Source organism: Trachurus trachurus (genome assembly GCF_905171665.1).
Source record: "Trachurus trachurus genome assembly, chromosome: 19".
NCBI classification, from domain to species: domain Eukaryota; kingdom Metazoa; phylum Chordata; class Actinopteri; order Carangiformes; family Carangidae; genus Trachurus; species Trachurus trachurus.
This window is the reverse complement of record NC_139913.1, coordinates 5,650,283-5,664,229: the sequence shown is the minus strand read 5'-3', so window position 1 is coordinate 5,664,229 and position 13,947 is coordinate 5,650,283. Positions and strand designations below refer to the sequence as shown.

The following is a 13,947-nucleotide window of genomic DNA, read 5'->3' as shown; positions in this document are numbered from 1 at the left end:
ATAACACGTTCATTGACGAATGTCGATTATTGATTTTTATCCCATAAGATGCAGCAAAAAAAAAGAGAAAAAAAAATCCAATATCAATCTGATACCTGCTGTAAAAGGGATAGTTCAACATTTTTGGCAAATTGGCCCATTGCCATAATCGCTATAGTCATAGCAGTAGGTTCGTTACCTTTAATTGTCGGTGCAAGCTATTTTTAGAACAGCGGAGCAGAGCCGCGAGCTGCTCAGAGCTACGCTACGGAGGCTGATGGGATTTCTTGGTTTCCCTCATCAAACTCATCAAATACACAATCCAACAACTCAAAAACGCTCTGGTGGACAAGTTGTGACCTGCACATTCACCACGCTATGAATTTATAACGGTACGTTACGAGACAGAGTTGTAAATGCAGAGACTGCTTGCTGAAAAACTGTCCCTGAAGGCAACGCGCATCAGCGGTTTTGCATGAATTTACCTCTAAAACAACTCTGTCTGGTAACGTTCCATTATTATCTCATAGCGTGGTGAATGTGCAGGTCGCAACTTGTCCATGAGAGCGTTTTGGAGTTGTTGGGTTGTGTATTTGATGAGGAAAACCAAGAAATCCCAAATAAAGGTAACAAACCTATACTGCTATGACTAGTATAGCGATTATGGGCCAATTGCCAAAATGTTGAACTATCCCTTTAAAGTGACAGCCAGGTGACTTTCACTGTGGCCAAACAACACAAACTCCAGTGAGTTTATAAAAGCAGCTGCAGTGTTTGTGCTCGAGCAGCGTATCACACTTGTCTCTCCCCCTCTGATGTCTGCAGCCCTGGGGGCCGCGGTCTCCTCTCTGCCCCGGGACCTCCAGGGCACGACTGAGCCCAAGAGAGGGTGTGGGGTGGAGGTGTGGGGGGGGTGCTGGAAGGTCGCTCAGCAGGGGCTGGGAGCGCGCAGCTCTGCAGAGAAGAGGCCGAGTGCCCACCGCAGTCTAGAGGTCAGCGGTGGAGTGGCCCCCGTCACACACCCCTCCTGTGTTTTATTCCCCCGTAACAAAGAAGGTAGGGGAAGCAGGCAGTGACTGAGCAGCACTCGACCTACCGCCCTGTTTCTGAAGGGAGGGGTGTATATGTATGTGTGTGTGTGTGTGTATGTGTGTGTGTGTGTGTGCAGAAGACGGGGGGTTTCCTCCAAGTCTCTAAATGTGACAATAATTGATAGATATCTTTGTGTGAGTCTGTATGAAGCCCGTCTCCAGCCAGTCTTAGTGGGGAGTCTTCTACATTTTACCAATAAAGACGTCTCTCCGCCGCCTCCAGGAACGGTGCGATATGTCACGGCCGCGCTGACAATGAGGCAGGTCTGTTTTCGATCACGAACATTGTCGTGCGTTACGGCATCGTCAAAAATGTGCCTAGCTCAGCTCCGGGATTTGGATGACAGTTGCTCTGTAGGAGCGATAGACGGTGGATGGAGGAGCAAGAGGAGGAGGAGGAGGAGAGGGAATGTGACAGAGGTCTGATTTATGAGCGCAGGCGAAGGAATCAGTCTGCGGTTTGCATCTGAACAACATTGAAACCACGTTTTCCTCAGGTTGAGGCCACAAGTGCAGAGCGAACTGTCTGGAAAGGCAACAGCCATTAAGGTCAAGAAGAACGGCGGAGCTGAAAATGAGCTGTGACTCGACGACGCTCAAAGCTGCTGCTGTTGGTTGTTGTTGGTTGTTGTGAGTGGTGGTGTGTTGTGGAGATCGGTGTGGGGAAGGGGGCCTCGGTGTCTGCATCAGTAGGTGCACATGGAGGGGGAGGCTCACACACACACAGAGGTCCCCTACCGGGCCGGTTTCTACGGTGACCTGAGAAAGGCCGTAACCAGGTCCGGCTCTTTCTCAGGCCTAATCAGCGTATTACCACAAAGAAGGACATGTGTTCGCCCCCCCCCCCCCCACCACCACCACCACCACCACCCCGCCCCTCCCCTCCCACCCCCTCCACCCTCCCCACTCAATCCGACCGGCATGGCTGGACACAGGCAGCCAATAAAACCAGGATTAGGAGGGTATCTACACACACTGGGGCTGAAGCGAAAAAGTTTCTGAACACGCCCCGATCCCACCCTGCTCCGTTCACAAACTCCTTTTCATCGTCTCTCTCTCTCGCTCTCTGTCGCTCCTGCCATCGTTCACTTTATTTCACTTGCTCCCATGTTTATATCCGTCCTTTGCCTCTTCTTCCTTTCAGGGCCCTCGGCCTGTAAGCTCTTCACACAATGGGGCATCCAGAAATTACTCATTTTGCTGGAGCGGTGGTTGATGCAGCTCCCCCCCTTCATGCTCTGCTTTTTTTTTTTGGCTGTTATGATAATGAAACGTGCTCCATCACAATGACAAAGCTGTGTGCATGTGTTTTGGCTTTGGTGTTTGTGGAAGGGAGAGTTTATGTGAATTCACGCTCCTTTACATATTTTTGCATGAATTCACGCTCCTCCACATAATGAAAGCGTGAGACGGAAACTCTTCCACTTTGGTTTCATGACCAGGAAACAGATCGCCTGATTAATTAAACCCAGATAATAATAATAATAAAGATAAAAATACTGATAATAAAGGCCTGTATAGGAAGTATCATCATATTCACTGTGGGGATTTGTCTTGACGAGCTGCAGCTTCACCGTCTTCAGCGTCTTTGCTGATGATGTGTCCTGGAAATGAGGGGGGAGTGTTAAAGATGATATCAATGTCCTTTGTCAGGACTTTTTAGGACTGGGTGGAGGAGAAGGAGAAGGAGAAGGGAAAGGAGAAGGGGAATGGGGGGGGGGGGGCAAAGACGACAAGAACTCTTCCCCCCAAATAAACCTTTTTCATTAGAGCAGCAAACACTTCATCCCTCTGCTGTGTGAGCGAAGCCCTATTGGGTGTATGTGTGTGTGTGTGTGTGAGTCACTCAGCGAGGTCCCACATGGAAGAGCATAAACCCCTCAGCGGTCTTTAGCCGGACACTGAGGCGGCCTAATTAAAGGGCACTTAAGCCCCCACAATGTGCGACGGTGCAGGTTGGAGTCGGTGGGTGGGTGTGGGAGGGGAAGGGGAAGGGGGGGGGACACAGAATTCATGGCACTCGTAAACAAGGGGGAATCCAGGACGGACGGAGGGGACAGAACAGAAGAGGGCTACATGCCAGAGACTTTGTTCACACAAGATGAAGAGTCAACAGCCTCCCTATCCCTCACCCCTCCTTAGCCATCCCCCCTAATAACCACCTTCTTCAGAGGAGCTGCGAACACAATGCCGTCCCACTCCCCTCCTCTTGCTCTCAATCACTGTTGGGACAATGAGGAGAGGAACCCCACCACTCACACTCACACTCACACTCACACCCCCACCACCACCACCACCACCGCCGCCACCGCCGTCCCTCTGCCCCTCCCCGACCCCCAAACAGACACTTCTTTTATTGAAATTCTTTGGTGTTCTAATCCTCAGCTTCCTCCAGGGGCAATAATGGACTCCCTGCGTCAGCCTTTTCCAGCGGGGCTATCATCCAAGCCTGCCTGGGTCACAAGTCCACCTCTTCCCATTGGAGCAAAGTGGCCCCGGCACTGTCATTCCTGTCACATCCAGCTCATCCACAGCCCATACAAGCCCCCGCTGCCATTGACCTTAAGAACACATTGAAATCGCCGTTGAAAAAAAAATTCTTAAATAGCATTTTCCACAACTTTGCAACCGGTAATCAAATAATCCGATGTCTTACCTTTCACATTTGCAGAACAAGGTGGAAATATTTTTTAATTTCCCCCCTTTTTTTTCCTTTTTTTATTTTTTCTAAACGATATTACTCAGCTTTATTCAATTTAAACAAATCCCCCTTTTGGCTTCACTGCGTCTTAGTTCATCTGTACACAACTCGGGGAGTTCACCGAGCGTGTTCTGTTCACGACGTTGCCTAACAGTTGGCAGGGGAGCGTGGAAAATGCACAAAGTATGAAATACTGGTTAAAATAAATTGTCAGCAAATTGCATAAGTGAAATGACAAGAAACACAATGAATGCTGAGTAGAGATGAAGCTGTATGTTTGGAGTAATAAGAAGTGAAATATTACAGCGATCCGTTTTTATAAAGAAGAAATACCTCTGAGTAAGAAGCAGCAGCACCACCACCACCACCGCCACCGCCACCGGGGACGGACACAGACAATAACTCAGGCTGAGAGTTTGACTCCGGCCCAGGCCACCCTGCTCGTGCAAACCATCAGAACCGCTCATTTGGTTGACTCTTTGTTGATGTAATGCTACTGGGCTAGTTATAAATTTGGCCATTATGCTCATCTGGGAGGAAAATTAGCCACATTACAAAATAGAAAAAACCAACAAATATGAGAAAATGTGCGCTCTGGTTACATCTGCTCAGTTTGTGGATAATCAAACATTATATTATTGATGTCTATTATCAAAGGCAGAAACTAAGTGCTTGAAGAAAAAGCCACAGAACTCCACTTAGTGAGATGACTGTACAGTTTAATCAAGAATAATATGCTGAGGATACGTTAAGTACTTTTAGAGTAGAAGTTATTGCATTGCAGATTTTATATTATTATCTCAAGAGGGAAACTTGAATTGTAGTTTAAGATAAAAGTGCAACTATTCACATAATGAAATAAAACACACAAACCATAAAAAGGAGTACATTAAGAACACCAGACATTAAATACACAACACACTTGTGCAAATTCAGCAGCATTTCACTGTCAGATGTGTTTTATACGCAGTGTACGTCTCTGTGTGTGTCTTTCCTGGTAACATGGTCGATTATTGAGTAGAAATGCAACGACCTGTGTGCGTCAGTGTTACATCTCTCATGCACTGTGACGATGAGTTTAAGTTACATCACTGTAGGTGAAGCCCAGCATCACACACACACATACACCACATTTGCACCACTTCAGAGTGTGTTGATGGTGACATCTGCTGGTCACACACACCAATCAGAGGCTTATTAACTGTCGTGAGCCTGTGATGTCATCACTATGGCTGCACCTGACGGGTTATTATATAGATTTGTTTGATTTATTGGGAAATAAAATGTCATTGATGGATGGTTTGCTGATAGAGATCATCCAAAGTGATGGATTTAACACCAACAGGAGCATAATGTGTATATTGCTTTAAACATTACAACTGTGTACAAGACAGATTGGCTTGGATTCATTCAGTATATGGCAGGATTTCAACATTGCATTATTATAAACACACAAAGAATAAAATGCCTTGAGGTTGAATCTCTTCCAAGTTTTCTTTTAAAATGAGCTGTTATGGTTTTATGACTTTAAAAAAGCTGCATTAGCACAAAGAGTAAAGAGTGTGATTTCTATCCAGCAAGTTTTATATGACAAATGAATAAAAAGCTAAACTAAGCCTAAGTCTTCCAACCACAAAGGGAAGATGCAGGAGACGAACACACAAGACACAAGAGACTTTCATATCAATGTTTCAACAATAAAAACATATTTTATAGCAATCCTTAAATCTGAATTTTTTCTTGGACAAGTTGGTTTATCAGATTGAAATAAACGCAGAGGAGACATAAAGGTTCTTTAGCTCAGATTTCAGTTTTTGAATTTTAATGTTTCCCACCAAAATACACTCGTTTCAGGATTGTTCATCTGAAGCTGATAATCAAATACAAGCTTGTGAAATTCTCACCATTAAAAGCTTTCACTACTGGCATGAATCCCATTAACAGACTCACATTACGTCTGAGAGCCTTGGCCAGATGAACTGCAGGGGATCAGCCAGGGAGCGCAGATAGGCTATGTAGTTTTACATCTAAACAGCTATTAAATATGTGGTTGTGAAGAAATGGATACGACGGCGAGACTTTGAGGCTTTGAGGCTTTGATTTGATCATTGGTGGCGGCGGCGGCCAGAGATCGCATATCCACCACCAAAACCATGGGAGCAACAGCCTGTGAACCAAGGAACTGTCATTTAGGAGTGTATTGATTATTGTTTTTGCTGTTGGAGGTGATTTTAATCTTAGGATCTGCTGTCTAACACTTTAATTTTCATATCAGGCCCTTGAAGTGTCATCTTATTTTGCTAAAATATTCCTTTTAGTTTGAGTTTGTGAGTCCAGATGATGCCCTGCTGATGTAGGCGTCATCGCTTCGCCTCCCTCTGCTCTTCAGGTGTATTTTATCAATGTCATGTACTCGCTCATTGTTCCAGTGCCAGCGATGATCTCACGGCTCTGTCATCCCTCGTCCACACTTCAACAGAGCTCTAGGTTTACAAGAGCTGAGACAGGCTACGGCACCCAAGGCTACGAGCGTATGAGAGAGTCCACTGTCAGCCGGCCAAACCTGTCTGATGCCACTCATCAACAGGGGTCCCCTTAGAAACAGTGGGTGTCATGTGACATCGCATGCAAGTAGAACACAGTTGACCCCTCCAGCCTCGGGCTACTGTGGGCCTAAATTAGTATTGGGGCTTATCTTGGGATCCAGAACATGACACTGTTGATCTTTGATTTTGGGACGGTGGTATCAGCCACGTCACTCAGGTCTCTTTCTGCCTCCAGCAAGGTCTCCTCTCACCTTGGCTACAGACAGAGTCAAGGGCCTCCTTTTGTACACAGGTATCAAGTGCTAACCACGGAGGCATCAGAGCCTGAGTTTTTCTTTTAATTTAACACAAATGGAAGAATTTATTCTTCATAAAAGTCTATTTAAATGATTCTCAGACTCACTTATCCTTATCTCAAGTGTCTTTCTCTCTTGTTTTTTTTATTTTTTATTTTTATAAATATCTGCAAGAGCTGTTTTATTTTTAGCCACAGAAGTGGCTCAAGAGGCGGCCGGAAATATTTCAGCAGTCACTGGATGGATTGCCATGAAACTTGCATAAACATTCTTGGTCCCCAGAGGATGAATCCCACAGAGTAATCATGACTTTTCCCTTAAAATGGCATCATATGGTTGACATCTGTGCTCTGAAATGTCTCAACCACATTAGGACATATTGTCATTAATCATTCATTTTCAGCCAATCTGTAGCAAACTGACTGTAAATGGGATGTAAATATTGTATATGGGTATGAATATGTATATATTGTTCATTATTGATGGTGTATATCCTTTATAGCCTAATTTAAACATGGGGGGTTATATTATTTATTATTTTGTAATGTATTTGTATATGTGAAATGGGGGAGCCTATTTAAAGGCTTTAAAGAGTGGGTAACGTGGCAGTAAATTAATTTTTACAGTGTTGTGTGACATTTGAAACAAGAAGGAAAAAGCTCGATTAAAATAAAAAAAGACATAAAAAAATAAATACATGGAATAATATCAGCAAAACGAACCAATTGTTTTTATTGTTTAAAATAATATTACTAATATTTTATTTTATTTTATTTTATTTTATTTTATTTTATTTTATTTTATTTCATTTTATTTCATTTCAGGATGTAAATGTCAATCATGACCGTTTTCTTTGGATCCCTCCTACGCCGTGACGTCAAATGGGGGGCGTAGGCCACGTTTTTTCAACGCACTGAGCGCTGATTGGTCGAGCCGTGTCACGTGACCCGGAACAGCCAATGACAACAGAACGCGAGGAGTAAAATAACGGGAGTCGAAGTGCGGGGCCGTGAAAACGAGCAGCGGTGACGTTCCGTGATGAACTGTGCTGTGTTGTCACCAGCTGTTGGCTCCAGGACCCACGGAAAAGTGTCTGTGTCTCAATGGATCGTGTGTCCGAGCGCGGACCGGGACCCTGAGCGGCGCGTTTGGAGCCCGTCGGTGGCACCGGATGAGCGGTCGGGACACCGGAGCCTCTCCAGCCTCCCGGTGATATAGTATCAGTTATATAACTGAAGGCAGCGTTAAGACCAAGACCAAAAAAAAAAAAAAAAAAAAACTGTGATAACGGACTAGAGCCAATACAGGTCGGAGTTGAAGCCATTTTTCTCTGCAGTGAGTGTATTGATTGATTGATTTCCTCACATATGTGTGTGTAGTTCTGACTCCAGATCAGCCTCAGTCACACTTGTGGATCTTTTGTGTGTCGCCACGTTACCGATTATTTAGTATCCAGTTACATTTTAAGGCTGTGACCGAGGCTCGTTACTCTGTTTACTCCTCTGTGGACCAGACTCACTCCTCCTCAACATGACTGATCTTTGGTGACACGTTAGTTCCTTATAACAACCTTTGTCACAGGGAAATCCTGGCTTCTGATTGGCTGTCAGGTGTCAGTCAAAAAGTAATTATTGATCATCTATTAGTAATGCACAACAGAACAGGCCCAACTCAAACAAGCATCCAGCCAGGTCAGGACTTGTAAGGACTGGGTTAGGCGGCTACATGGTTTATCACTGTTACTGTGTTGAGCATTTGTTGAATTAATCTGATTTGAAAGATTCATTTTGTAACAGGAAGTAAACAAATTGACAGCTGAATTGATTAGAGGGTGGAAAATGATCAGCTGCTTTCTGATTAATCTGTGTTTTCAGGTTTAAAGACTAATCTCTGTAGTGTTATAAGTGATAAAGTTGCAGCCTATAAATGATCAATTATCAATATTTAATTGTTGCTGAAACAAACTATTATGTGGAGTTTGAACCATAGCTGTAAATAGTTTATAGCACTAAAGTCATAATGTTTAATGATGATCACCCTCCTCCATAGGAGTTATTATAACACCTTCACAAGTAGGCGAGTCACATCTTACACACATTTTATAGTATTAACCTGCTCATGCACATTAACATGAGGCTTCATAACCTTCAGTGTGATTCTGTGTGATCACCTCTTTGCAGAGTGTCACAGAGCCAGTGTCACGCCGCCGTCATGAACGTGGGCACGGCGCACAGCGAGGTGAACCCCAACACCCGGGTGATGAACAGCCGCGGCATGTGGCTGTCCTACATCCTGGGCATCGGCCTCCTGCACGTCATCCTGCTCAGCATCCCCTTCGCCAGCGTGCCCGTCGTCTGGACGCTCACCAACCTCATTCACAACCTGGTCAGTGGAGCAGAATATGCCCATAGGCGCCCGCCAGCGCTGCCAGCCTGCCATAGTTTGGCTTTTAACGTTTATTGAACAGGTCAGCTCAGTGAAGGACACGCTGGCAGCAGTGCAGCGCTGGCCTAGTTTAGTTTAAAAAGGTTTTGGAGGATGAAAATACTTCACTTCACTGTCGAGACAAGTGAAGAAACTGTCCTGTCTGCTGCTTCGATGCTCTGGAGATATTCGTCTGTGTTGCATCATAAACTTTGATTACTTCAGACCGTCTGCCCCACAGTTTCTGAGTAACTAGGACAAAGCTTAAAGGGATAGTTCAACATTTTGGCAAATGGGCCCATTGCCATAATCCCTATAGTTTTAGCAGTTGGTTCGTTACCTTTAATTGTCGGTGCAAGCTATTTTTAGAACAGCGGAGCAGAGCTGTGAGCTGCTCAGAGCTACGCTATGGAGGCTCATGGGATTTCTTGGTTTCCCTCATCAAACTCAACAAAAACACAATCCAACAGCTCCAAAACGCTCTCGGAGTTGTTTTCAAGGCAAATGCACTGCTTGCCGAAAAACATCAGCGGTTTTGCATGAATTTGCCTCTAAAACAACTCTGTCTGGTAACGTTGTGTTATTATCTCATAGCGTGGTGAATGTGCAGGTCACAACTTGTCCACCAGAGCGTTTTGGAGTTGTTGGATTGTGTATTTGATGAGTTCGATGAGGGAAACCAAGAAATCCCATTAGCCTCCGTAGCGTAGCTCTGAGCAGCTCGGAGCTTGGCTCCGCCGTTCTAAAAATAGCTTGCACCGACAATTAAAGGTAACAAACCTACAGTACTGCTATGAACTACCCCTTTAATTCTCACTCAAGTGTGTTTTTTGCTGTACACTAAAAAACACACTCACTTGCAGCTTTTGCAAGAATGCGGACGAGAACAACCCCTACACCCTGCCTCGGTCTCTGGGGATGTGGGCCTGGCTATAACTTCCTGCCTACAGTAATTACTCATTTATGTTCTACACATATTTGCTGCAGCTGTGTCTCATCTCCGTCTCCGTGTCTCTTCTTCCTGTCGCAGTGCATGTACCTCCTGCTGCACACGGTCAAGGGGACGCCCTTCGAGACGCCCGACCAGGGGAAGGCGCGCCTCCTCACCCACTGGGAGCAGATGGACTACGGCGTGCAGTTCACCGCCTCGCGCAAGTTCCTCACCATCACGCCCATCGTCCTGTAAGTTGAGCCCTAACAGAAAACCGTGCAGTGCAGAGCAAACATGTCCAAACTATTTCACAAATAGGGGTCGTGTGGCTGCAGGTTTTTGTTCCAACCAATCATGAGCTATATACGGTTTGACCAATCAGCTGTCTTGAAACCTGCAGCCCTTTGTGGAATAGTCTGGACATGCCCGAGGTAGAGAAAAACTTCCCATGGTGCTCAGACAGAGGGGAGAGGGGGGGGAGCGTGATCCCTCACTGGCTTCCCACCCAGCAGCAGCAGTTTTGTCACTGCTGCTGCGTGGGAGTGTTCCTGCCAAGCTCCTTTAATCAATAAGCCACCCTAAAATGGATTTAGCAAGTTCAGCCCGCTTGTACCGTAATTTGAAATTACTGTGAACCTGTTATGGTTCGTCTGTGGGAGAGAGAGAGTGAAAGAAAAGAAGTAGGTTTAATAAGAAAATGTGCCCCTCTTGTTTCTCTGCACTCACTAGGATTGTTTATTGATTAGCGCTTGCTGCTGCTGCTGCTGCTGCTGCCTTGTTAGCCGGCCTCGCAGATTGTTCTGGGGCTTAGTATTAGCAGCAGCACCCCTCGCTGCTTTCATGCCCTTTTCCCGTCCTTATTAACCACCAGGAAGAGCTCCGGCTCCCTGGGGTTGATTTGCCAGCTCAGCTTGAACATTGTAGTGATAGCAATTTTGCAGGTGTACATTTTTTTTTTTAAATTTATTAATATACAGTATATATCTTTTTTTTTTTTTTTTTTTGCACTAGTTTTAAAGGACCTTTTGTTTCCCAACTGGTGCCAGCAGGAGATGAGCAGTCAGTCCCTCAGCACCAGATGGAAAAAAAAGAAGCTAGATGTGTGATTTTTTTTATTTATTTATTTCATTTTTTTTAAAAACATGTCCTCACTTGTTCAGCTGAGAACAGGATGTGAAATTCGCCTTTCTTAACTCACAAAAACAGCCAACACTGGTGTATGCAGAGTCAGTTTCTTCCTCCTAAAGCCGTCAGCCGTTGCCCAGCATAGTCATAGTCATAGTTTTGAATACAAAAACATGGTTAATAATCATTTCTATCCTTGTAATCATTACTTCCTCTTCAGGTATATCCTAACCAGCTTCTACACCAAGTATGACCGGGTCCATTTTGTGGTCAACACTGTTTCCCTGCTCACCGTGCTCATCCCCAAGCTGCCGCAGCTCCACGGCGTGAGGATCTTTGGGATTAATAAGTACTGACAAGGAGGAAGAGGGCGCCTCCTTCCCCGAGTCCCCGTGGACCGCCGAGAGCACGCAGAGTATCAGGCCTCCGATTTGGCTGCAGATCCGCGAGGATCCGAAGCTCTTTGGCTCCCGACTCTGCTGAGCTGCGCTCTAAATGAAGCCTACTGGGGACACTGCCATGGTACCAAACCCCAGGAAAGAGACACAGGAGGACTGTACAGAGACAGCAACAAAAGGGAAAGTGAACTGTCGTGATTGTTTGAAGCCTAATCTCCCTCGAGTTTTTCCAGAGACACTAAAGAAGCATCTTTAAAGGAGAGCGTTCTGTGCATTTTCTGCAGGAAGAATGACAGTTTGCTGATGCGTTGGGAGTGGAGGACAGTGGAGTTGAACAAATAATCATGTGCCATTTTACACCCACTGGCACAGTGAGACAGCAATCAATTTTTTTTTCTTTTTTTTTTTAATGATACACTGCTGTATTTATTCAGCTTCACTTTCATGCTAAGCTTCCTCTTTTCGGGCTTAGAGGAGAGTAACAGGACCTTAATGAAATGGTGAGAAACCTGTCAAGGGCTGCAGAGGCGAGACACAAGAAACCACAAGGTTTTATATTTAGCTCTCACTGCTCTGCTCAGGGCCAAGAATGGGAGGTTAAGCAACTCTTATTTTATCTGACCATTTCCATATTTGGACTCCTCTTGTCCTGGTTTGTGTCACAGCGAGCCTCCTGTCTGCAGGATCGTCTGGTGTGTGTGTGAGCTGGAAGAATGCACGATGGGCGCTCCATTAATCCAACGATATATAAGCAGAAGTTCTTTTGAAGCGTTTGGGTCCTTACTTTATACTCACTGTTACACTACAAACAGGAACACGTGGTTGCAGCTCCTCTGCAGCAGAACTCAGGACACATTGCCTTCACCAAGCCTGCTTGCGTTTTATTTTGAAAACCCGACACAGAGCGACCCATTTATTAGGTACAGTACACCTGTGCAGCCTAATGCACCACATCTAATGTTTTCTGACACTTTGTTTAACAAGGAACCTGTGAAGTATTTCAACATAAAGAAACATCACAAACAGCCATTTAAAGTTGCATTAATGTACCTTTTTTTTTGGCAGAGAAGTTGTATAGAATAAAAATAGCCTGTTAACAAAATGTATCTAAAGGATGGGGAGCAACATTAGTGTTTGCTTGGAGTCATGTGTTCAATCTTCAATCTTCATTAACAGCTCAGCTTGTCGCAAACTCAGCTTTTCTTTCTTTTTTTCTGATTGGACCGAAGTCAGAGATTATATTAAGATACTGTACTCAATAGTGCAGCTTTTTAAGATGAATTGGAAAGCGATGTCAATCAGTTTTGTTTTCTTTAGAGTAGCTGTGTCCACAAGACAAAGCCTGATCTCAATCCTTTTTTCTTTCCAGAACATCAAGTCTTCACCCTGTCGACATTTGTTTTTTTTAATGATCCAAGTAAATGAGTCATGTTCGAGAGCTGCTTCGCTAGATTAGCTGAAAAGGTATAACTGTAGCTGTTTATCTTTTAAAGATTTAATACCTACTGCCGGTTTTATGCATGAATAGGATCCATTCTTATTAGTCTGTGTTGTGGCAGAAGGCTCAATGAAGAAGTCCATGAATCTTTTCACTGTGGCAGGTCTCAGCGTGAATGAGTGGGTCGTGTGGGTGGGTAATGACTAATGATATTGACATGTGGGGTGTGAGTCGCCGGCTTAATGGGGATTTGGGCTTTTTTACAGTGGCTTATGAAACAGTTAAATAAACCAAACCCCAGATAAACACCTGAGACTGTGTTTGTTTGAAAAAAAAAAAACAGATCGAAGCAGAATTACAAAATGTTTTATATGTGTCCAAATGAGAGGGGAAAGTCATATGGATTATATGTTTATGTCGAACAGTGTTGTGGAACTGGATTTTTTTTTTTTTTTACATGTTTACTAATGCTCGCCTGAACTACATATTTCACTCTCAGCAGTAATAATAGCAGTAGCCATGGTAACATTGATGTTATTGACAGTAGCAGCAGTGGCCATAGTGACAATACCAATTTCAGCTTTTCCATCTCGGTACTCAAGGGGACTTGTTTTAACCCAGTTAGAGAAATTGTAACTCATGCTGTTTCATATTAATTATTGCTGAAACCAAAACGATTCCACTCAATTATTCCCTTTTTTGGCGGACTGACGTGTTGAATTGGCAGAATTTATAATCGATGTATTTGAAGCACGGGACCAAAGATCCAGACACTTGAGGGGGATGTACAGTAAATAGCAGTTGCAGCGTTTCTTTCTCCAACATGATGCTTTTCAAATGTCATCGTTTCTCACCATAAAGGGCTTTTATTCAAGGACATGATGCTGTAAGAACTGTAGCACAAAGTGACCATGTATATTTTACATGTGTGTGTGTCGTCGATGTTGTTTTTTTTGTACTCGACTGTTGAAGACAACAGATACTGAAAGACGGTTGAACTGAACTGAATGTTGATTAA

General features: G+C 44.4%; 1 protein-coding gene across 1 annotated transcript; it reads left to right on the top strand.

The window, feature by feature from the left end:
- Positions 1 to 7,642: 7,642 nt before the first annotated feature.
- ormdl3 (ORMDL sphingolipid biosynthesis regulator 3) lies at positions 7,643 to 13,717 on the top strand. Its single transcript, XM_083994490.1, has 4 exons — positions 7,643 to 7,954; positions 8,804 to 8,998; positions 10,068 to 10,219; positions 11,314 to 13,717. Exons 2-4 carry the CDS (start codon positions 8,825 to 8,827, stop codon positions 11,447 to 11,449), a joined length of 462 nt encoding a protein of 153 aa, XP_083850616.1. The 5' UTR covers positions 7,643 to 7,954; positions 8,804 to 8,824; the 3' UTR covers positions 11,450 to 13,717.
- Positions 13,718 to 13,947: the final 230 nt, after the last annotated feature.

What these genes read in the sequence shown, in the direction of transcription:
- ormdl3 (XM_083994490.1), top strand. Translation starts at nt 8,825, where the DNA reads ATGAACGTGGGCACGGCGCACAGCGAGGTGAACCCCAACACCCGGGTG. An exon ending in CCAACCTCATTCACAACCTG is followed by an intron (nt 8,999 to 10,067) that starts GTCAGTGGAGCA and finishes TTCCTGTCGCAG; the next exon opens with TGCATGTACCTCCTGCTGCA. An exon ending in ACCATCACGCCCATCGTCCT is followed by an intron (nt 10,220 to 11,313) that starts GTAAGTTGAGCC and finishes CTTCCTCTTCAG; the next exon opens with GTATATCCTAACCAGCTTCT.